The sequence below is a fragment of the Gymnoscopelus braueri genome (genome assembly GCF_963280865.1).
Source record: "Gymnoscopelus braueri genome assembly, chromosome: 6".
Taxonomy (NCBI): domain Eukaryota; kingdom Metazoa; phylum Chordata; class Actinopteri; order Myctophiformes; family Myctophidae; genus Gymnoscopelus; species Gymnoscopelus braueri.
Genome location: NC_137607.1, coordinates 23,282,750 through 23,299,212, shown reverse-complemented (window position 1 = coordinate 23,299,212; position 16,463 = coordinate 23,282,750). Strand labels below are relative to the sequence as shown.

The window sequence follows — 16,463 nt, the reverse complement described above, 5'->3', positions numbered from 1 at the left end:
GTAACATGAATGTTATGGTCCAGTGAGATTATTTTCTCCCCCTCTTTTCTGACCGCCCCTTTCTCCTTCAGCTCACTGCTACGATGCACCGTAACTCAGCAGGCCTGCCAAGTAGCTTTTGCATTTTTATGTCTGCCCCACATTGAAGTAACAGGGCCACTATGGCACTGTTGTGTACGTTAAGGATTGTATCTTTTATAGCCTCATATCATGCAGACGGAGCTGATGGCGGGGAATTACACCTGCCTGTCCCAACGACCCGTGGTACAGAGGCTCATTTGTTGGAACCAAACAAACACTTGTTTCACAGGTGTCATGTTGCCTCTGCAAAGCAAACCAGTCGTATCAAAGGGAGAATAAGGTGTGTGTGTGTGTGTGAGGTAAAGGGCTGAGTTTCTACTTCTCAGACCCTTCTGAATGTAGCATCTGTTTGTACCCTCCACACACCCCTTTTCTGTTCTTTTTTTGCTGCTCTCATAATACACATTTATGTTGGTTACAGAGAGGGTGGGAGTGAGATTAATTTTACAGATGACTGAACAGTTCACATGACACAAAGCCCTATAGTTCATGTACAACTACCTGCTGTCTATTTTTCACGTGGTTTGGAAGGACAGATAAAGGCAGACAAGATTTTTTTGTACCATGGAATTACTTTGACAGGACAGTGGAGAGAGTCAACAAAGCAAGGGCAGAGAGGAGGGAATTACAGTATATGCAACACAGGTCCCAACCACATATTACACAGTGGTCTGTATCCTGACCTGTGTGCTGAGCCACTAAGTGCTGGCTATTAGTTACCACAGAATCTTTTCCCGCTCAACAAAAGTAGCGCATATTGCTAGAATATTGAAAATGCGCAACATGTCAGTTTTTTTTAAATGTATCCATACTGCATAATTTGCTGATGGAATGTGCACTAGTCTTGCTATGGTTTCTAATGCTACTATAAGTAGACACTAAGACTACAATTCGATTGGGCAGTCCCTTTGTATTTTGTCTCTATTGATACAAACAGTAAGAAAGTGAGAGGGAGAATTGGTGGAGAATACATTTTAATTTTACCACAAATTATTTTTATTCGATTCAATCCTTTTTAATGCAGAATTATAAAAACAAATACATCACATACACAAATGTGGAAGGAGGACTTTTCTCCCGTTACTCAGTATTAGTTGAATATACACTAAAAACAATATCACGGTTGTAAGTTCTCAGCAGCACATGAATTTTCAAAATGTATTTCTGTTTTCGGAAATAAATATTCCTTTAAAGCCTACTGTGGCGAAATTGTCAAAACAAAACATTGAACTACTGCTTCAAAAAAGTTATTCCATGTAACTTTGTTTGTTGTTTTAAAGGTAGGGTAAGTGAATTTTTTTGGTTAAAAGGTTAAAGCACTATATTCAGATAGTAATCAACAAACAGAAAATACATGTTGAGGTGGGTTTAAGTGGGTTTAAAAGTTTCAGCCACTCAGGAAAGAGTACCCATTTATCAGCTTCAATCTGTGTCAGCTTCAAGTGTTCCAGTTCCGATTTAGTTTGCTCATTTCTTGGTGCCATCACTTCCAATTTCACTTGTTTAAGCTGTATTCTGTGCAAGTTCTCGTTCCTGATTGGATAAAATGGGTATCCCGACCTGAAAATGCATTTTCTGTTTACTAAAGAGCTGGAGGGACAGGGAGACTCCTGTTACTGAACAAACACTCTATCACAATGAGTACTATCAGAATAAAGAGCTATTTAACACTTATTTTAACAAAACAATATCACTTACCCTACCGTTAAGGCTTTTACTTTTTTATTTCCTGTACAGCATAATTACAAATCTTTGTTTATTTTAAAAGGAAAATCCTTAGCCAATAACGTTGCCTGTCGCTCTTCAGTATACATGGGGGAACACTGAAAAGCATATTTTATCCTCGATATTCTGATGTGAACTTATTGTTGGGTGAAAGGGAGCAGGTTCAGTAGAGGTGTTTATCAGGGAGTGGTTTTGCTTTGTATGGTGTCACTGTGGCATGAGATGTTTTGGGGGAGTGTGAGAGCATGACCTGGAAGCAGGTGTCCCATGCCACAATCATGACCCTGTTTGAACGCTAATAATTAAATAGTGTTTAGTCTCTCAGGCTGCTGGAGCAGCTAGACGTTGCTTCTTCCCACCACTGATTTCTCCTCGCCTCTGCTGCAACTATTTCCACCTCTGACGCACTCCTCTGCATTAGCGATAGGGTCGGGCTCGCGCTGGAAGCAAACGGGGATCATGACTTTACAATCGCATGAGAATTACATTTTGGCTAAAATGAGCATATTTCGTAAGATTGTTGTCTATAACTGCTTATAATCGTACCAAATCGATGCATCACAATGCATTTTTACACCCCTACAGCTTCTTAACCGCTACACCACTGACACACTTTTTTTTTTAAAAGCACAAAAAGCTCATCAGTGAAGATTTTCAGGCTTCGCGCCGCGGCCTGAAAATCTAGTAGCACTGGCCAATCAAATTTAGATTTTATGTTTGCGACGTCCACCCACCGTCCACCCATAAACCAATTTTATATCTATTTCAGTGTTCATTATACATATTAATGTGGGTCTAAAGGTCCTTACACCCCGGGAGCATTTATTTAGTGTGATTAATTTGCATTAATTTAATTTTCCTGCATGTCATGAGTACATCCACACAGAACGCAAATATTATATGCAGTGATGTCATTCTTTTTTGAACGAGGTAGATTTTTCACTGCGAATAAAAGCACCTACCTGTATGAATGCAGCATCACCAAATGAATAGTTCATTGTCTGATCATTTATTCGTCACGCTCCCAGCGTGTAAGGACCTTTTAATGCCTGTTTTATACTTGGTTGTGCGTCATGTTGCACACAGAACATAACCAATCTACTGTACAAACAAACTCACAACGCGTTGCAGCGACTTCAGCTCCCTCGTTGAATTGTGCAGTGGAATAATGATTATACAGTAGTAGGCTAAGCCAGGGTCGATGCTGACACTTATGTGAAATGTAAAGGTGCACGCACACGCACGCACGCACACAATACAGGCTGTGATTTAGGAACAGGTGTGAGGAAAGGGCTATGGGGGTCACTATCTAGCTCAGCTTGGACCTAGTAATTTAGCTGAAGTGGGGATTTGCTCCTCCCCGCTAACAGGCAATACAAAAGATCAGACTTGAAAGAGGAGAGAGAACAGAGGGACGTGGACAGTTGAACCAAGATGACTGGGCCTCTGTTATTTGAACCTTCAGTTTGTCCAAATGCCCACTTTGACTAGTCTTTACACTTGCTGTAAGCGTGCATGTGTGCAAGCATGAGTCTTTGACTTGTGTGTACCGCAGTCGAAGTTTGTGTGTGCATGCTTGTGGGTCTGTCTGCGTGTCATTGTTTTTTAGTCTGTATGAGAGTTTTTTTTTTTATGTTCTAAAACTTTCCCTCCCCTTTCTCTCTCGCTCCCTCTCCCTCGCCATTCTCTCAAGACTGCATTTGCTTGTCTTCTCAGCATGAGTGTTTAATCTTTTCAGGCCGTTGAATTGGTCCAATGAATGAGCCCCCAGCTCCTTCTCTCTAGGAGCCCAGGAGATTATTCTAAAGCTCTAATCGTTGAGCAAACACAGCAGTGCTCTCCCTCTCTCATTCTACGGAGGCCACAATATAGCACAACTTCTTCTTTCACTTTCCCTCACATTTTACGCCCAGTGTGGATTTTTTTTCTTTTGCGGCATGTAGCCTAGTTTACCACTCCTGAGAATGAGAAATGAACCCCTAGACTAGAGTACACCTTCACAGTGGTGATTGGGGGTTTGCGGAAGAAAAAAACAACCCACAACCGAAGCAGAGAACAACCGAGGGAGATTTCTTTATTTCTTTATTTATTTTAAGCAATGTAATTTAGAAAGCATTATCTCCTACATCGTCCCCAGGAACCTTTTCTGTTTGTGGCTGTGTTTGTTTTTTAATTAGTTTGCCAGTTGTGAAAATCTTCCAGGCTTATATGATGGTGTCAATATCCTTGGATCTGGAGCTTCGTCAATATTGTCTGGCCCTGCCGCCGCTACCCTGTGCAGGCCGCTGGCATTTGGTGTAAAATAAATAGAGTGATTTGTCTGTTTTGTTTTCTCCACAGCTTGGTCGCCGCCCAGATAAGTTTTATTTACACCGCTGGCCACTTGATTTTGTGTGGTATTTGCTTTTTTGCCCTTCCTTCGGTCTATGGAAGTGATGCCGCCTGCCTATTGGTGTCTCGTGGTGTGCCATGGTCATGTAGTGTGTGGACCCTAGGTGGGATTGGTGAAAGGGCCTTTCTGTGTGGAGTTTGCATGTTCTCCCCGTGTCCCCTAGGGTAGGTACCCTCACAAAAACATGCAGTAATCCTGGTCTCTATACTGCGTCCCCCTGGTCAGCCGGGGTGCCTGATGGAGGGGAAAGGTTGGAATAACGTGTTCCTTCCACGCGCTACGTCCTATCGGGGAAAACTCCCCCCTGTCGGGTGATAAGAAAGCTTGTTAGCTCTCATGCATTGAAGGAGGCATGAGCTCGGCTCTGGGCTCTCCCTAGGCTGGCAGAGGGAGTGTAGCGTCCAGGATTACTTAGACAATTGGCACTGGGTGAAAAGAATGGGGTTTCAAAACCTTGGGATAAAAATATATTACTTTTCCCTGATGGTTCACCCTTGACGGCGCAACTGGTGTAGGAATTCAATCTCACAAATTCAATCTCACAAAAAAAAAATCAATTGAATCCATGTGCAGTATATTAGAACCTATTGTTAAATTTTAAAAATTTACTTTTGAACGTGAAAATTGGAAGGTAAAAATAATAATGATGATGATAATCTGAGTTCTCGTGAGACCCATGGCCCTGTAACCTTGCTCAGTAGCTCCCAAGAGATCACAGAGGTTACGCCCCCTACTTTGCTGTCTGCACAACCCTGACTGTGACACAACTCAGGAATCAACTCAATTGAAGAAAGCCATCTAAAATCTCATTTTAGAATTGTCCCTCTGGGTAAAACGTCCTTCGTTGTGTACCTTCATTTTAATTTCATTTTTTAAACAAAAACTAAAGTGTACGCTACACTGTGTCTGACTGAATAGATTGGTTGTAATTTCCCGTGTCATGTAAAGGTAAAGATTGTTCCATGATAGCACGTCTCTCAGAGTGATGCATTTTCCGTTCTCCGTAAAACTTCAATGGCGAGAGAGTATGTTTTACCCTCCGTCCGTCCGTCCGTCCGTCCGTATGTGTGTGTGTCCTGTCCGTGTGTTACCAGCTAATCTCCGGCACTGTTGGCCCGGTCGCTGCGAAACAGTGCACACCCACTCCCTGGATGCCAATTCAGAACCTCTGCCCCACATTTTTCACATGGGCCTGTTATAGCGCCACCAGGAGGCCGATTTGTGCAAAACACATTTTTTCCCATTACACCTACAGCTTTTAACCAAACGTCATGCAAATCGGTACACAGTATCTCTATAGTCATGTGATCAACCCAGATCTGTCCGATTTTCCATATTGCATCCTCATTGGCTAAGGTTGGCTTCCAAAGTTTGCAGGATTGGTCCGTTTTGAACAAACTGCCTCCAATCATGAACGCAGCTTGCCATTTCCATGTAATTGCACACGCACATTCCCACTAGGCAGAGGAAGAAATTCCACTTGACATTTTTCAAATCAGCCTCATGGTGGCGCTATAACTGGCCGATTTGCATTTTTAACTATAACTGCACCGATCTGCGTGAAACTTTGCACGCACACTCCCTAGAGGCCAAGGAAAAACATCTGGACTGCATTTTTCACATCTGCTTTTTACAGCGCCACCAGGAGGCCGACTTATGTAAAATACATTTTTGGAGATTATTCCTTCAGATTCTGTCCAAAAAACACGCAAATTGGTACACTGCATCTCCATAGTCATGTGATTCTGATGGATCTGTCCGATATTTCATACTCCATCCTATTTGGCTTACAGTGGCTTCCAAAGATTGCAGGATTGGTCAGTTTTGAACAAAATGCCTCAAAACATGAACGCAGTGTGCAATTTCCTTGAAATTTTGCATGCAGATTCCCACTAGGCCGAGGAAGAAATGCCCCCCTTTTCACATTCACATTGGCCTGTTATAGCGCCACCAGCAGGTCTAATTTAGCAAAACACATTTTTGGAACAAAATGCCTCAAAGATTGAAAGGCCTAAGAAGAAATGCCACCCTTTTCACATTGGCCTATTATAGCGCCACCAGGAGGCCACAATAACCTACCTGACCTGGCGGAGACCTGTGCTCCGAGGAGCACTTTTTCTAGTTTCATTTATTTTTTATTTTTACCTAACATTGTTAAAATTAGGCCATTGAATAAGATATAAAGTATACATTTAAAGAGAGAGATGTCTGCGGTCTTTGAATTAAGGTTTATGGCATATAATATTTTATATTGAAAACGGATATATTTCCCATTTTTTTCTTATTATTTATGTATCTATTAATGCATGCCCAACTTGCATTTGTTCCCGTCTTGCATCATTCCCGAGTAGGCTGGTGCCTGTTTCTAACTGTTCCTGCACTGGTACTCTGACAACGGGATCATGGGTATTGCATAACCGGTCTGCATCGTTCACGATTTACATCGTCCCCGACTTGTGTGATCCCTGACGGTCTAGTAATGCCGCCATTTCTGGCTAAATTGTTAAAAGTTAAACAAAAAGTGTTTACAGTATACTGCTTATAACCTTTACTAGAGTACACCACCTAACCTAAAGTGATTGAATTTGTTGGTGGTTCAATGAGGAGGTTTAGTTTGACATGGAATAAATAGTTCTATTAAATCCTGTCCTTGTCCCCATCTACTTTCCTTTACCCTCCTCTCCACAGAGAAAGCTGCTGGCCATCTACCTCCATAACGATGAGAGCGTCCTCAGCAATGTCTTCTGCTCCCAGATGATGTGTGCCGACTCCATTGTCTCATACCTGAGCCAGAACTTTATAACATGGGCCTGGGACATCACTAAAGAAGCCAACAAAGCCAGGTACACGCTTCAGGTCTTTCATCTTCGCTCTGGTGGACTGTGCATTATTAGCAAGAAAAAGAAAAGAAAATATTTGTATATATGTATTTATATTTATATATAAATTATTATTTTTTGGGGTTGCAACTATCAAATATCTTCGTAGTGATTGTTCTATTGATAACTTATTTAATTAATATTTTTTTGAGAAGCATATATTTTTTATAATGAAAATAAAAGATTATATGTCAATGAATCAACATCCTTGCCGATGCGTGCGCCTAGTTTGAAGTCGGTCATGATGTATATGCACATGACCATATTTGGGCATAGCCGGATCTCCATATGCCTGTGTATGGGCATATCATGTTTGTTTATGGTTATGTCTGAGTCATAGTGATATGCCTATAGATGGCCGTATCAGGTTTGTTTGATTATGTCGATAGTGACATGCCTATATATTTTTGTTTATGGTCATGTCTGAGTCGGAGTGATGCGGCCGTGGTCCTGCCTATATATGGGTGTATTGGTTTGTTTATGGTTATGTCAGAGTGACGTGGCCGTGGCGGCCTTCCCGCCGGCCCTCCCAGTAGCCAATTTTAATATAGGATTGATTCTTTTTTTATAATCAATTAAGTCGATTAGTTAGATGAACTATTGCACCCCTAACATATTTTTTTGTGTAATGTGATTGGAATGTGAACAGTTTTTTTTATTTGACTACAATAGAATGCCATAAAAGGTGATTAGAAAGCAATATCAACATTTGATGAAATTCCAAAGAATGACAAGATAGTAATGGTTGTAATGCATAGAGTTTTTTCAGTTTAGATTACGTCAGGCCATCTCCAAAGATGACATCTTAATTACTGCCATGCAACCCCGACATCCATCCTTGCAGCCTTTCACTCTTTCTCTCTTGGTCTGTGTTAGTGTCTCTCTTGGCTCTATGTTCACATTCACTTCTGAAGGGGGACGGGGGACGGGGGGGGGTAGGATGACGGTGCTAACAAAAGGCGTTGTTTGCATGATGAGGCCCCCTGATTGGTCAGTCTTGACTAATCTGTCTGAAAGGATGTTGTGCTCCCCTCAACTCTGAACATCTTTATCTTTTTGCTCAACAAGGTGGTATTTCCCTCCACTATCCGTATCCATTGCGTGACAAGCTCATTTAACCCATTAAGACCTGTGTCATTTTTAGATTTGAGCTAAAAAGCATTATTTTACACTTTGGCTATTCAAAAATAGCAGATCTACAAGTTCATAGCGCGGCACCGAGTGCCGCGCTATGAACTTGTATATCTGCTATTTTAGAAAAAACGTGAAAATGTGTGCAAATCTTTGAATATATATATTTTTAAAGCGAACATTTTTAACTCAAATCTTTGGTTCTGGGACCCCCTGGAACAACATATTTTGAGATGGGGGCCGCGGCCAAATACATATAATTTTGGAGGTCCTTGACATGAAAAGGATTGAGCACCACTGATATAGAAACATACGTTTTTCAGAATACTGTTGGGATTTAGGAGACTCGGCTTCAGGTCTTAATGGGTTAATTCTGGTCCCCCAGGAATGACGAGTTGCGCACACGAGTTGCAGGACTCGAGAATCGGCGACCATTCATGAATATGGGTGTGCGTATGTATATTGTAGGCTACAGTACGCCATGGCCTTCACTGTAGCAATGTATTGGTCATCATCGGAATCCATTAGCAAAACCCTCCCATGTTATTTCACATTCACGAGTTATCCCAAAGCAATTATTGTCATCGGGTTGGATAGCAATTGCCTCTGGACAGATGGACCTGAGAGAGGAAAGCAGAGAGAGGGGGAGATGGAGCGAGGTAAATGTCAAGTCACAATTATTAGCACGCTTATTCTTACAGTCTGGAACACACAAACTTCTGGCAAAAGAACGTCATGATTGACAAGATAACAGACAATTTTATTCATGGTCCATACCAGGGGATGTGCGTATTCAAAGTATTTGCAGACTTTTAGTTATGTATGGGCAAGGCCTGTGTTTGATGTCTGCCTAGCTGCAACAGTTCCAACACGGCCCGTTGCCCCGTCGCGTACCCACAGCAAACACACACACACCCGCGGCCGAGCGACCCGTCGCCGCATCGCGGACCCACAGCAAACACACACACACACCCGCGGGCGAGCGACCCGTCGCCGCATCGCGGACCCACAGCGAACACACACACGTGCGGCCGGGGGAGCCGTCGCCCCCACAACCATGAGAAGTTGATGTTTAAGCTATTTGAGCCAACTAAGCTATGTGTGCTAATAACACAACCTGGATTAGAACATAGCGCGCGTGAATCTGCGCGCTAGAGCTATGTAGATGATATCCAAAGCGCCCTCCTGCTCATAAAACGCAGTGTGTGTGGACACGGGCCGTAAATGAAAGTCCTTTATACGTTTTGCAGAGTTCTCTGTCTGGCAGTGGCCGGCACTCAGCAGCGTGCAGTAATTCCACACATGGCAGTTTGATCATCCCATTGCTTGCGGGGCTGTAACCTTGGCGACGGCTGTAACCATGGCGACGATAGATCCCATAGCCCAAACTCTGAATCTCCGGTGTTTGCATATACACGTTAATAAACAGCTTACATTTTGGCGTCGTTATTTTGTGCATATGCTAATGGTCAATGCCTGTGTCCAAATTCAGATCAATTGTGCCAGCCACTGAGGAGAACCGGGCAGAACAGACAGGTTTTGATGACATAGTTTTCCTTATTTGGTGGGTATACTCCTGTGGAGCATGTCCATGTGATTTGATCAGTTTGGATGAACTTGCTGCCCCAGTGCGCAGCCCCCCCCCCCTCAGTCAAGCCGCTTGGCAGAGAGAAGTGGAAAGTGTGTAGAAAGACTACAGCAGTGGGGAGTCTAGACCCTCCTAGGTGTACTGGTCGCTTCACGCGACACCGTGGCGTTCCGCACGGATGTGCACGCGTGTGTACGCTAGAACGCGTTCCCCTCGATTTATGAATGGTTACTTTGCATAACAGGTTTACAGCTGAGTGTGCAAATGTGTCCTCACTCCTCACATACCAACATGTAAGCAACACAGCATTTTGGCTACAGGACTGCTGCTGCCAGTAGGCCTATCCTATCTGTATGCAACAACAATGCCTCAGTCGAAGAAAAGAAAGATACTTTGTTCAAAGCAAACTTCACAAAGATTTGTAAAGACTAAAACTAAGCTAAAAAAATAGTCATTTCCTATACAAACATGTTTCCTACTATTTATACACCCGTAATCGCACATTAACTCTTTGACTGCGGTTGACTCGATAACGCGTCAATTGCTAGTTTGTCCAGTTGGCCGTCGACGCGTTAGACGCGTTGGACGCGCGTTCATTGTTTAATCTCTGATCGCGCTATTCTGCAATGTTTCACTCTAGGATTCGAGTTCCACTTACTTCACCCACACTTGCATCCGGTTTTATGACGCAGATTCCGTTTCCGTTTTTCTTTTTTTTTTCACGGTCATTTTCGGCCAGAATAGGGAAACGCACGTTTTTTTCACACGGTTTTTCACACGGTATAAAATACGAACGGAGAGGTCCACTTCTATAATCTATAGTCTGGGTGACGAACAGTCATCGCCGTCGTGTATCACATTGTACATTTTTGCATTCGGAGAATCTGAGAACACGTCACATCCGGTTTGACGTATTTCACTGTTTGGCTCTGTTGGGGGGGGGGGGGCAGCGAGTCAGCGAGCTGATGAAAGTGTCTATTTGCTGCTCTCTACTGGTGGAACCATCGTATGTGTTCAAAACCGCATCTAGACTTACTATATGAAAATTAAATATCAAAATAACAAAACAAAAAAAACACGAAAATCGCTGGCACTGGGGGAGTACTTTATGAAAATACTCTGGCAGTCAAAGAGTTACGGTAAAATGAAATGCGTGACGTCATTAAAATGGCGTTCTGCCAGTAAAAAAATCACCATTACACCCCTGCCTAGGTGTAATAGCAAGGCTGAGTTCTTGCTCCTGTCCACCGATAGCCTGCCTAAGTGCATAGTCCAGGACAATAATGAAGAGGAACCGACTAGGGTTTCCCCTGGCGACACCCCGGCCAGGATGTCAAACGTCTCACTGTTGCCGCCTGGGGTCATCACTTTGGCTCTTGTACCCCTGTACATGGCTCCTCTGGCCCGTAGTAGGTTGGGAGGGAGTAGGACACCATATTGCTGTTTTTCACGAGAGCCTGCTTGCAGATCCCAAGGATAATGTCAGCCAGATTGCAGTTCATAATAACCTCTGGGGCCTCAATGGCGTCCTAGCACTTGCTCCATGCTTCAGAGTGGATTTTACTCTGACAAACTCTCTGAATGTAACGGGACCATCATCAATTTTGAGATTCGTAAGGACTGCAGGTGTTTTTTCTCAGCTCCATCCACTGTCAAATGTGTTCCTAGGAGCTTCCCAAAGTGAGTGAACCAGGAAGTCACTCTCTCTTCCAGGCTGTTTCAACCTGACCTTCCTTTGACCTTTTGCGTCCCACAACATGTAATCTTTTCCCCGGTCAGGCGAAAAGGGGGTTTGATTAAGCCCATTTATGCCCAGGCTGGACCTCGGCTCTCCTTGCCTCTCTATGCCCCTTAATACTCAGTCTCCTCGGACTCTATCCCTTCCTCTCTCTCACTCCCTTTCTCTCCATTTCTTTCTCTGTCTCTCTCTTTCCCTCTCTCTGCCTTGTTACCTCCAGAGTTAAGCCGGACCCCCTGGTAGGAGCCGTTTAAGAAAGACTCTCCAACACTGACCTCACTACTCTATTATTTCCTCTAAGGATATTCTCTCCTTCCTTCGTTCCATTCTCTTTTTTTCCCCTTTCTCCTCCTGTTCACCCCTTTGCTTTTTGCCCCAGCTGAGCCTTTTTATTGCACATTAAAAGGCAGGCAACATCTGGAGCCTTTCATTGCACACAGCTAGTCGCGGCTTTGCTGCTAACGCATGCATGCACGCTTATATGCATACACGCACACACACTTTCGCCTCCCCATTCTCACGCTCCCGGCTTGATCCGGAGTGACTGGTGATTGGCGTCAATCACAGAGGCTGTTTAAGGTGTCCTGGCTCCGTGTATGTGTGTGTTTAATGAACCAGCCGCTGCTGGAATGTGCCTGTTGGATTGCCTCTCCATATTCTCACAGTCCTCCCAGTAAAAATGATTAATTATGCATAAAAACCAGTTCCACTCATTGCATGCCAGCGTAATTGTCACCCACGGGAAATGCATGATGATATGATCTCACAGATGCGCTACTGTCCTCACGCGTGGCAATCAATCCAAACTACCCCACCACACGCACACTGAAACTCTTGCTTACAGTCTTGCCATTAGTGTTGATTGTCAACATGAGCGTAGTCTTCAAACGTGTCTTTACACGTACTTGTGATTTTCGGAGTTCACTTTGATGCCAACTCTCAGATGTGGTTAGTATATGTCAGTATAGCCGACGGGGGTAGTCGTACAGTTGTACACTTGACTAGTTTCCTGACTTCCTGAAAGCTGAAAACATGATTACTGTCCGAAACGGAGGAGAACGAGTCCTTTTCAAATCGAAACTTGTCCATGTTGACTTTACGTGTGTGCTACATAGTGAGCAAGCACAGCATCCGGTTCCCATACATATTACCATACAGGTGGCTGGCTAAAATGTTCCCCTGCAGTGCTACTGTACAAGTCTGACTCATCAACTGCCCAGTGGAGCGAATTTCAGGCCCAGCCAGTCGACTCACATCTTCACACGTCACTTTGACGGAGAGAAACGTCAGCTTGACAGTGTGGGTGAAACATTAACTAACTTTGGCTACCTTGATGTGCCATGAGAGATGAGGAGGCGGGAGGGGTGGACAAATTGGAACCCGTCAATCACATTAACCAGCCAACCAAAGCCTGAAGCTCATGGTTGCTCGCGAGTGCCAAGGGTTCATGTATTTGTGATTTCCGTGCAGGTGTTTCCTCTGCATTGAATTCCTATAGAGAAGGGCCACAGGGCCTGGTGTAGCCTAGGCTACATTCTTTACCACGTTAGGTTATGGCTGGATGAGGATGAACTGAACTGTTCACCTCAGCTCCCGGTACAGCATGACTTCCTGCTGTACTCAATGCTTAGTCAATACTTTTGTATCTAGTACTACATGTCCCAAGTATGGTGTTTATCTTATTGCTTTGTGACAGTGGATACAGGTTACATCTAGGTTGTGTTTCTGGAACAATCATTTTTTGTTGTTGTGTTTTTTTTTGTCGCACAATGATATTTTTTTATGTGGTGCATTGACTCCTTAGTCTGCAGGTAGGAACTGAAGGAGGTTGGGTTATGTTTAATGGGGGAATTAAGATTGGGTTACTCTCCAAGGTAGTGCCCATTGTTGCCTGGTCTTTCATTACAGGTTAGAGTCTACCTCTAGGCTATTGTTATTGTCTGCCCGGGGTTAAGTCTTTACAGGGGCAAGTGTCCGGGGCAGATGATCATTAGGAATTGGGGGGAATCAACTTGCTTACCTTTAAAGGCGAAGGTCAACAAAAGTTCACACTTTCTAGATGTGTTTGATTTAAAGGTACTTCCCCAGAATGTCTTTCTTCTTGTTTTTGGTCCTTTGAAGCTATTCATACTGAAGTTTTTGCTTCTATACCTTCCTTATTATAATGTTGAAATTGGAGCAATGAGCTCACACCTTTTTGCAGTCTAAAAAGTCAGAAAGTGGCTCCTTCAACTTTGAATGAATGTGATATATCCCCACACCGTCTGCCTCACCTCAATCCCTCCCATCTTCATCCATCCTTTGACCCTCTATCACGCCGTTCGTTCTATTACTCCTCCATTTTACCGGCCAGTTATTAAAGTAGATCTTATTAAAACGTGGGAGAAAAAAAAAAGCTAATCTATATTTGCATTCAGTCTATAGCAACTCATTAATATTATGACATTTACAGGGAGCTTGGCGGGGCCCCGTTTTTGCCTGCTACCCTTTTCCGTCCCTGAAATGTTAATTTAAAAAGTTCTGTCTTTGTAATGGAATAAGAAATCCATCTTGCCCTATCAATGCTGGGTGTCTGGTGAGGAATACTAATTTGGTCATCATTGATGGAATGAGAAAAAAAAAGCAGAATTGCTTTTAAAAGTCCTTAATGCCATGAGTAGTGTGTATTCCTCTTTTGTGCTGTGCATGTGAAATCATGCACACGATGCTGTGTGTGTGTCTGTGTCTGTCTGTGTGTGTGTGTGTGTGTGTGTGTGTGTGTGTGTGTGCGTGCGTGCGTGTGTGTTTTGTTTCCTGATAAGCCATCTATTTTCTGTTTCTAATGTTGACAAAAACAACAATCAAGCGATAAGAGAAAATAAACACAGATTGGATTGATTTGCTTTGTCTTGCAGACTACTGACCATGTGTACGAGGCACTTCGGCAGCGTCGTGGCACAGACCATACGGACGTACAAGACAGACCAGTTCCCCCTGCTCCTCATAGTTATGGGCAAGCGCACATCAAATGAAGTTTTAAACGTTATTCAAGGTAATTTTTTTACTCTACATTATTTTTCACAACAACACATATAATTGTCTATTACAATGAAAAAGCATCACCTCAAATCACACCAGTGTATGCGTCATGGAACGGCTGTAAATTGCTAAAAGATTTGATCATGGCTAATGCTTTTTAATCACTGGTATATCTTTCACCAGGCAACACGACGGTGGATGAGCTGATGATGAGGCTAATGGGGGCGATGGAAATCTTTTCAGCACAGCAACAAGAAGACATCAAAGATGAGGTGACGCATGGAGCAGTCAGGGACCTTAGAGTTAAACCTAATTTATACTTTGTCGCATGTCTGTGTAGCTTTCCGATATACCTGATTTTCAACCTAAAACAACTCCTGAAAATCTGTTGTTTTCACATCGTGACAAGGTATAAATTAGGCTGTGTGACGAGGTATAAATTAGGCTGTGTGACGAGGTATAAATTAGGCTTTAGGCCCAGATAAATTACCAGATTCTGTTGAAGTCTGTTGAAGGTGAATAAAAGGTTTTTACTACAGTTAATTATCACAGTTTATTCCAGTGATAATTAAATTAGCTCAACTTTTGTAGTCATTTATCTGTAACTGGATATGCCTTATGTATCTGTAGCCGCAGGGACAAAACGTTTTCTTTTTGTACATTTCATGTAAAAGAAAAAAGACAAAAAAAGAACATTTTAGTTATTTCTCCTGCTTACACCCTGGTCTGCTGCAGAGCTAAATGGTGACATGCTGGGACAGATCAGGAAGCATTGTTAGCCTATGGTGAACTCTACTGAGGAAAGAATGGCAAACAGAAAATACATAGCATTGTCCCGAGTAGAGTACTGTGCAGATGACGGTCTTTGGTCTTTGAATAGGCACAGGATACAGAACTCTTCTCTCATTTAGCCAGTGTGTGGGCCAGCCCTGTTCTGCCCTGTGTCTGTCGACTGGTTCTTTTAATCCAATAGAATGTGGACAAACACCATTGAGAGCTCCACTCCAGAGAAGAAAGCAAAGGGAACAGTGGCGCTAGTCTTTCATGTCGGAGACAGGAATCTGGGACAGTAGGGACGGGGAGGGTCCCCTCGGTGTCAAATACTTCCACCTGACCCCCCGAATCCCTCTTGCCTTTGTCACAGGCAAACCGTTAACGTTCCCTTCAATTAAACGTGTACTCAGTGACATCAAACAAGGGAAAGAATGGCATTTTATATTGCTGTCTTGCACTCTTGATGGAGTTTGGTTAAGAGTCAGCTGCGTGGGGACTATGGGAATAATGCCATGTCGAGGGTCTTGCTATATTGAATTTGCAGTTGTTTTGGAATGTTGTCTGTCTATAGTCGTATCCATTTTCAGGCAATAAGTGAGGTAAATTAACCCATTAAGACCTGGAACTGTGTCATTTTTAGATTTGAGCTAAAAAGCATTATTTTACACTTTGGGCTATTCAAAAATAGCAGATATTCAAGCTCATAGCGCGGCACCGAGTGCCGCGCTACGAGCTTGTAGATCTGCTATTTTTGAAAAATCGTGAAAATGTGTGCAAATCTTTGAATATATATATTTTTAAAGCGAACATTTTTAACTGAAATCGTTGCTTCTGGGGGTGATAACATTGTGTGGCAGGCTACACTATAGGGGGGGGGTCACTGCATCATCATCGTCTGACTTCACGCAGAGAAGGTGTACAGTACTGTGCAAAAACATTCACAGAAAATGTTGAATTCTACACCGTCATTCCCAGGCTTTTCATCTCTCAGACATCTCTTTAGTTTTGTCAACTGTAGCTAGTAGCTACATTAGGCCTACTGTATGTCATACCATATTAGGAGTTTAACCGTTAACCAATTAGTCATCCAGCCCACCATCCAGCCAGCGAGCAAGCCCTGTCACTCAGGCAGCTCCA

At 43.2% G+C, this 16,463-nt stretch overlaps 1 protein-coding gene across 1 annotated transcript in view; it reads left to right on the top strand.

Annotated features, from left to right (window-relative positions):
- faf1 (Fas (TNFRSF6) associated factor 1) overlaps positions 1–16,463 on the top strand; it is a 93,608-nt gene that overhangs the window by 53,971 nt on the left and 23,174 nt on the right. The window contains exons 13-15 of the mRNA XM_080429976.1: positions 6,887–7,041; positions 14,429–14,565; positions 14,736–14,824. Coding sequence (XP_080286102.1) covers positions 6,887–7,041; positions 14,429–14,565; positions 14,736–14,824 — 381 coding nt within the window. The remainder of the gene's footprint in view (positions 1–6,886; positions 7,042–14,428; positions 14,566–14,735; positions 14,825–16,463) is intronic.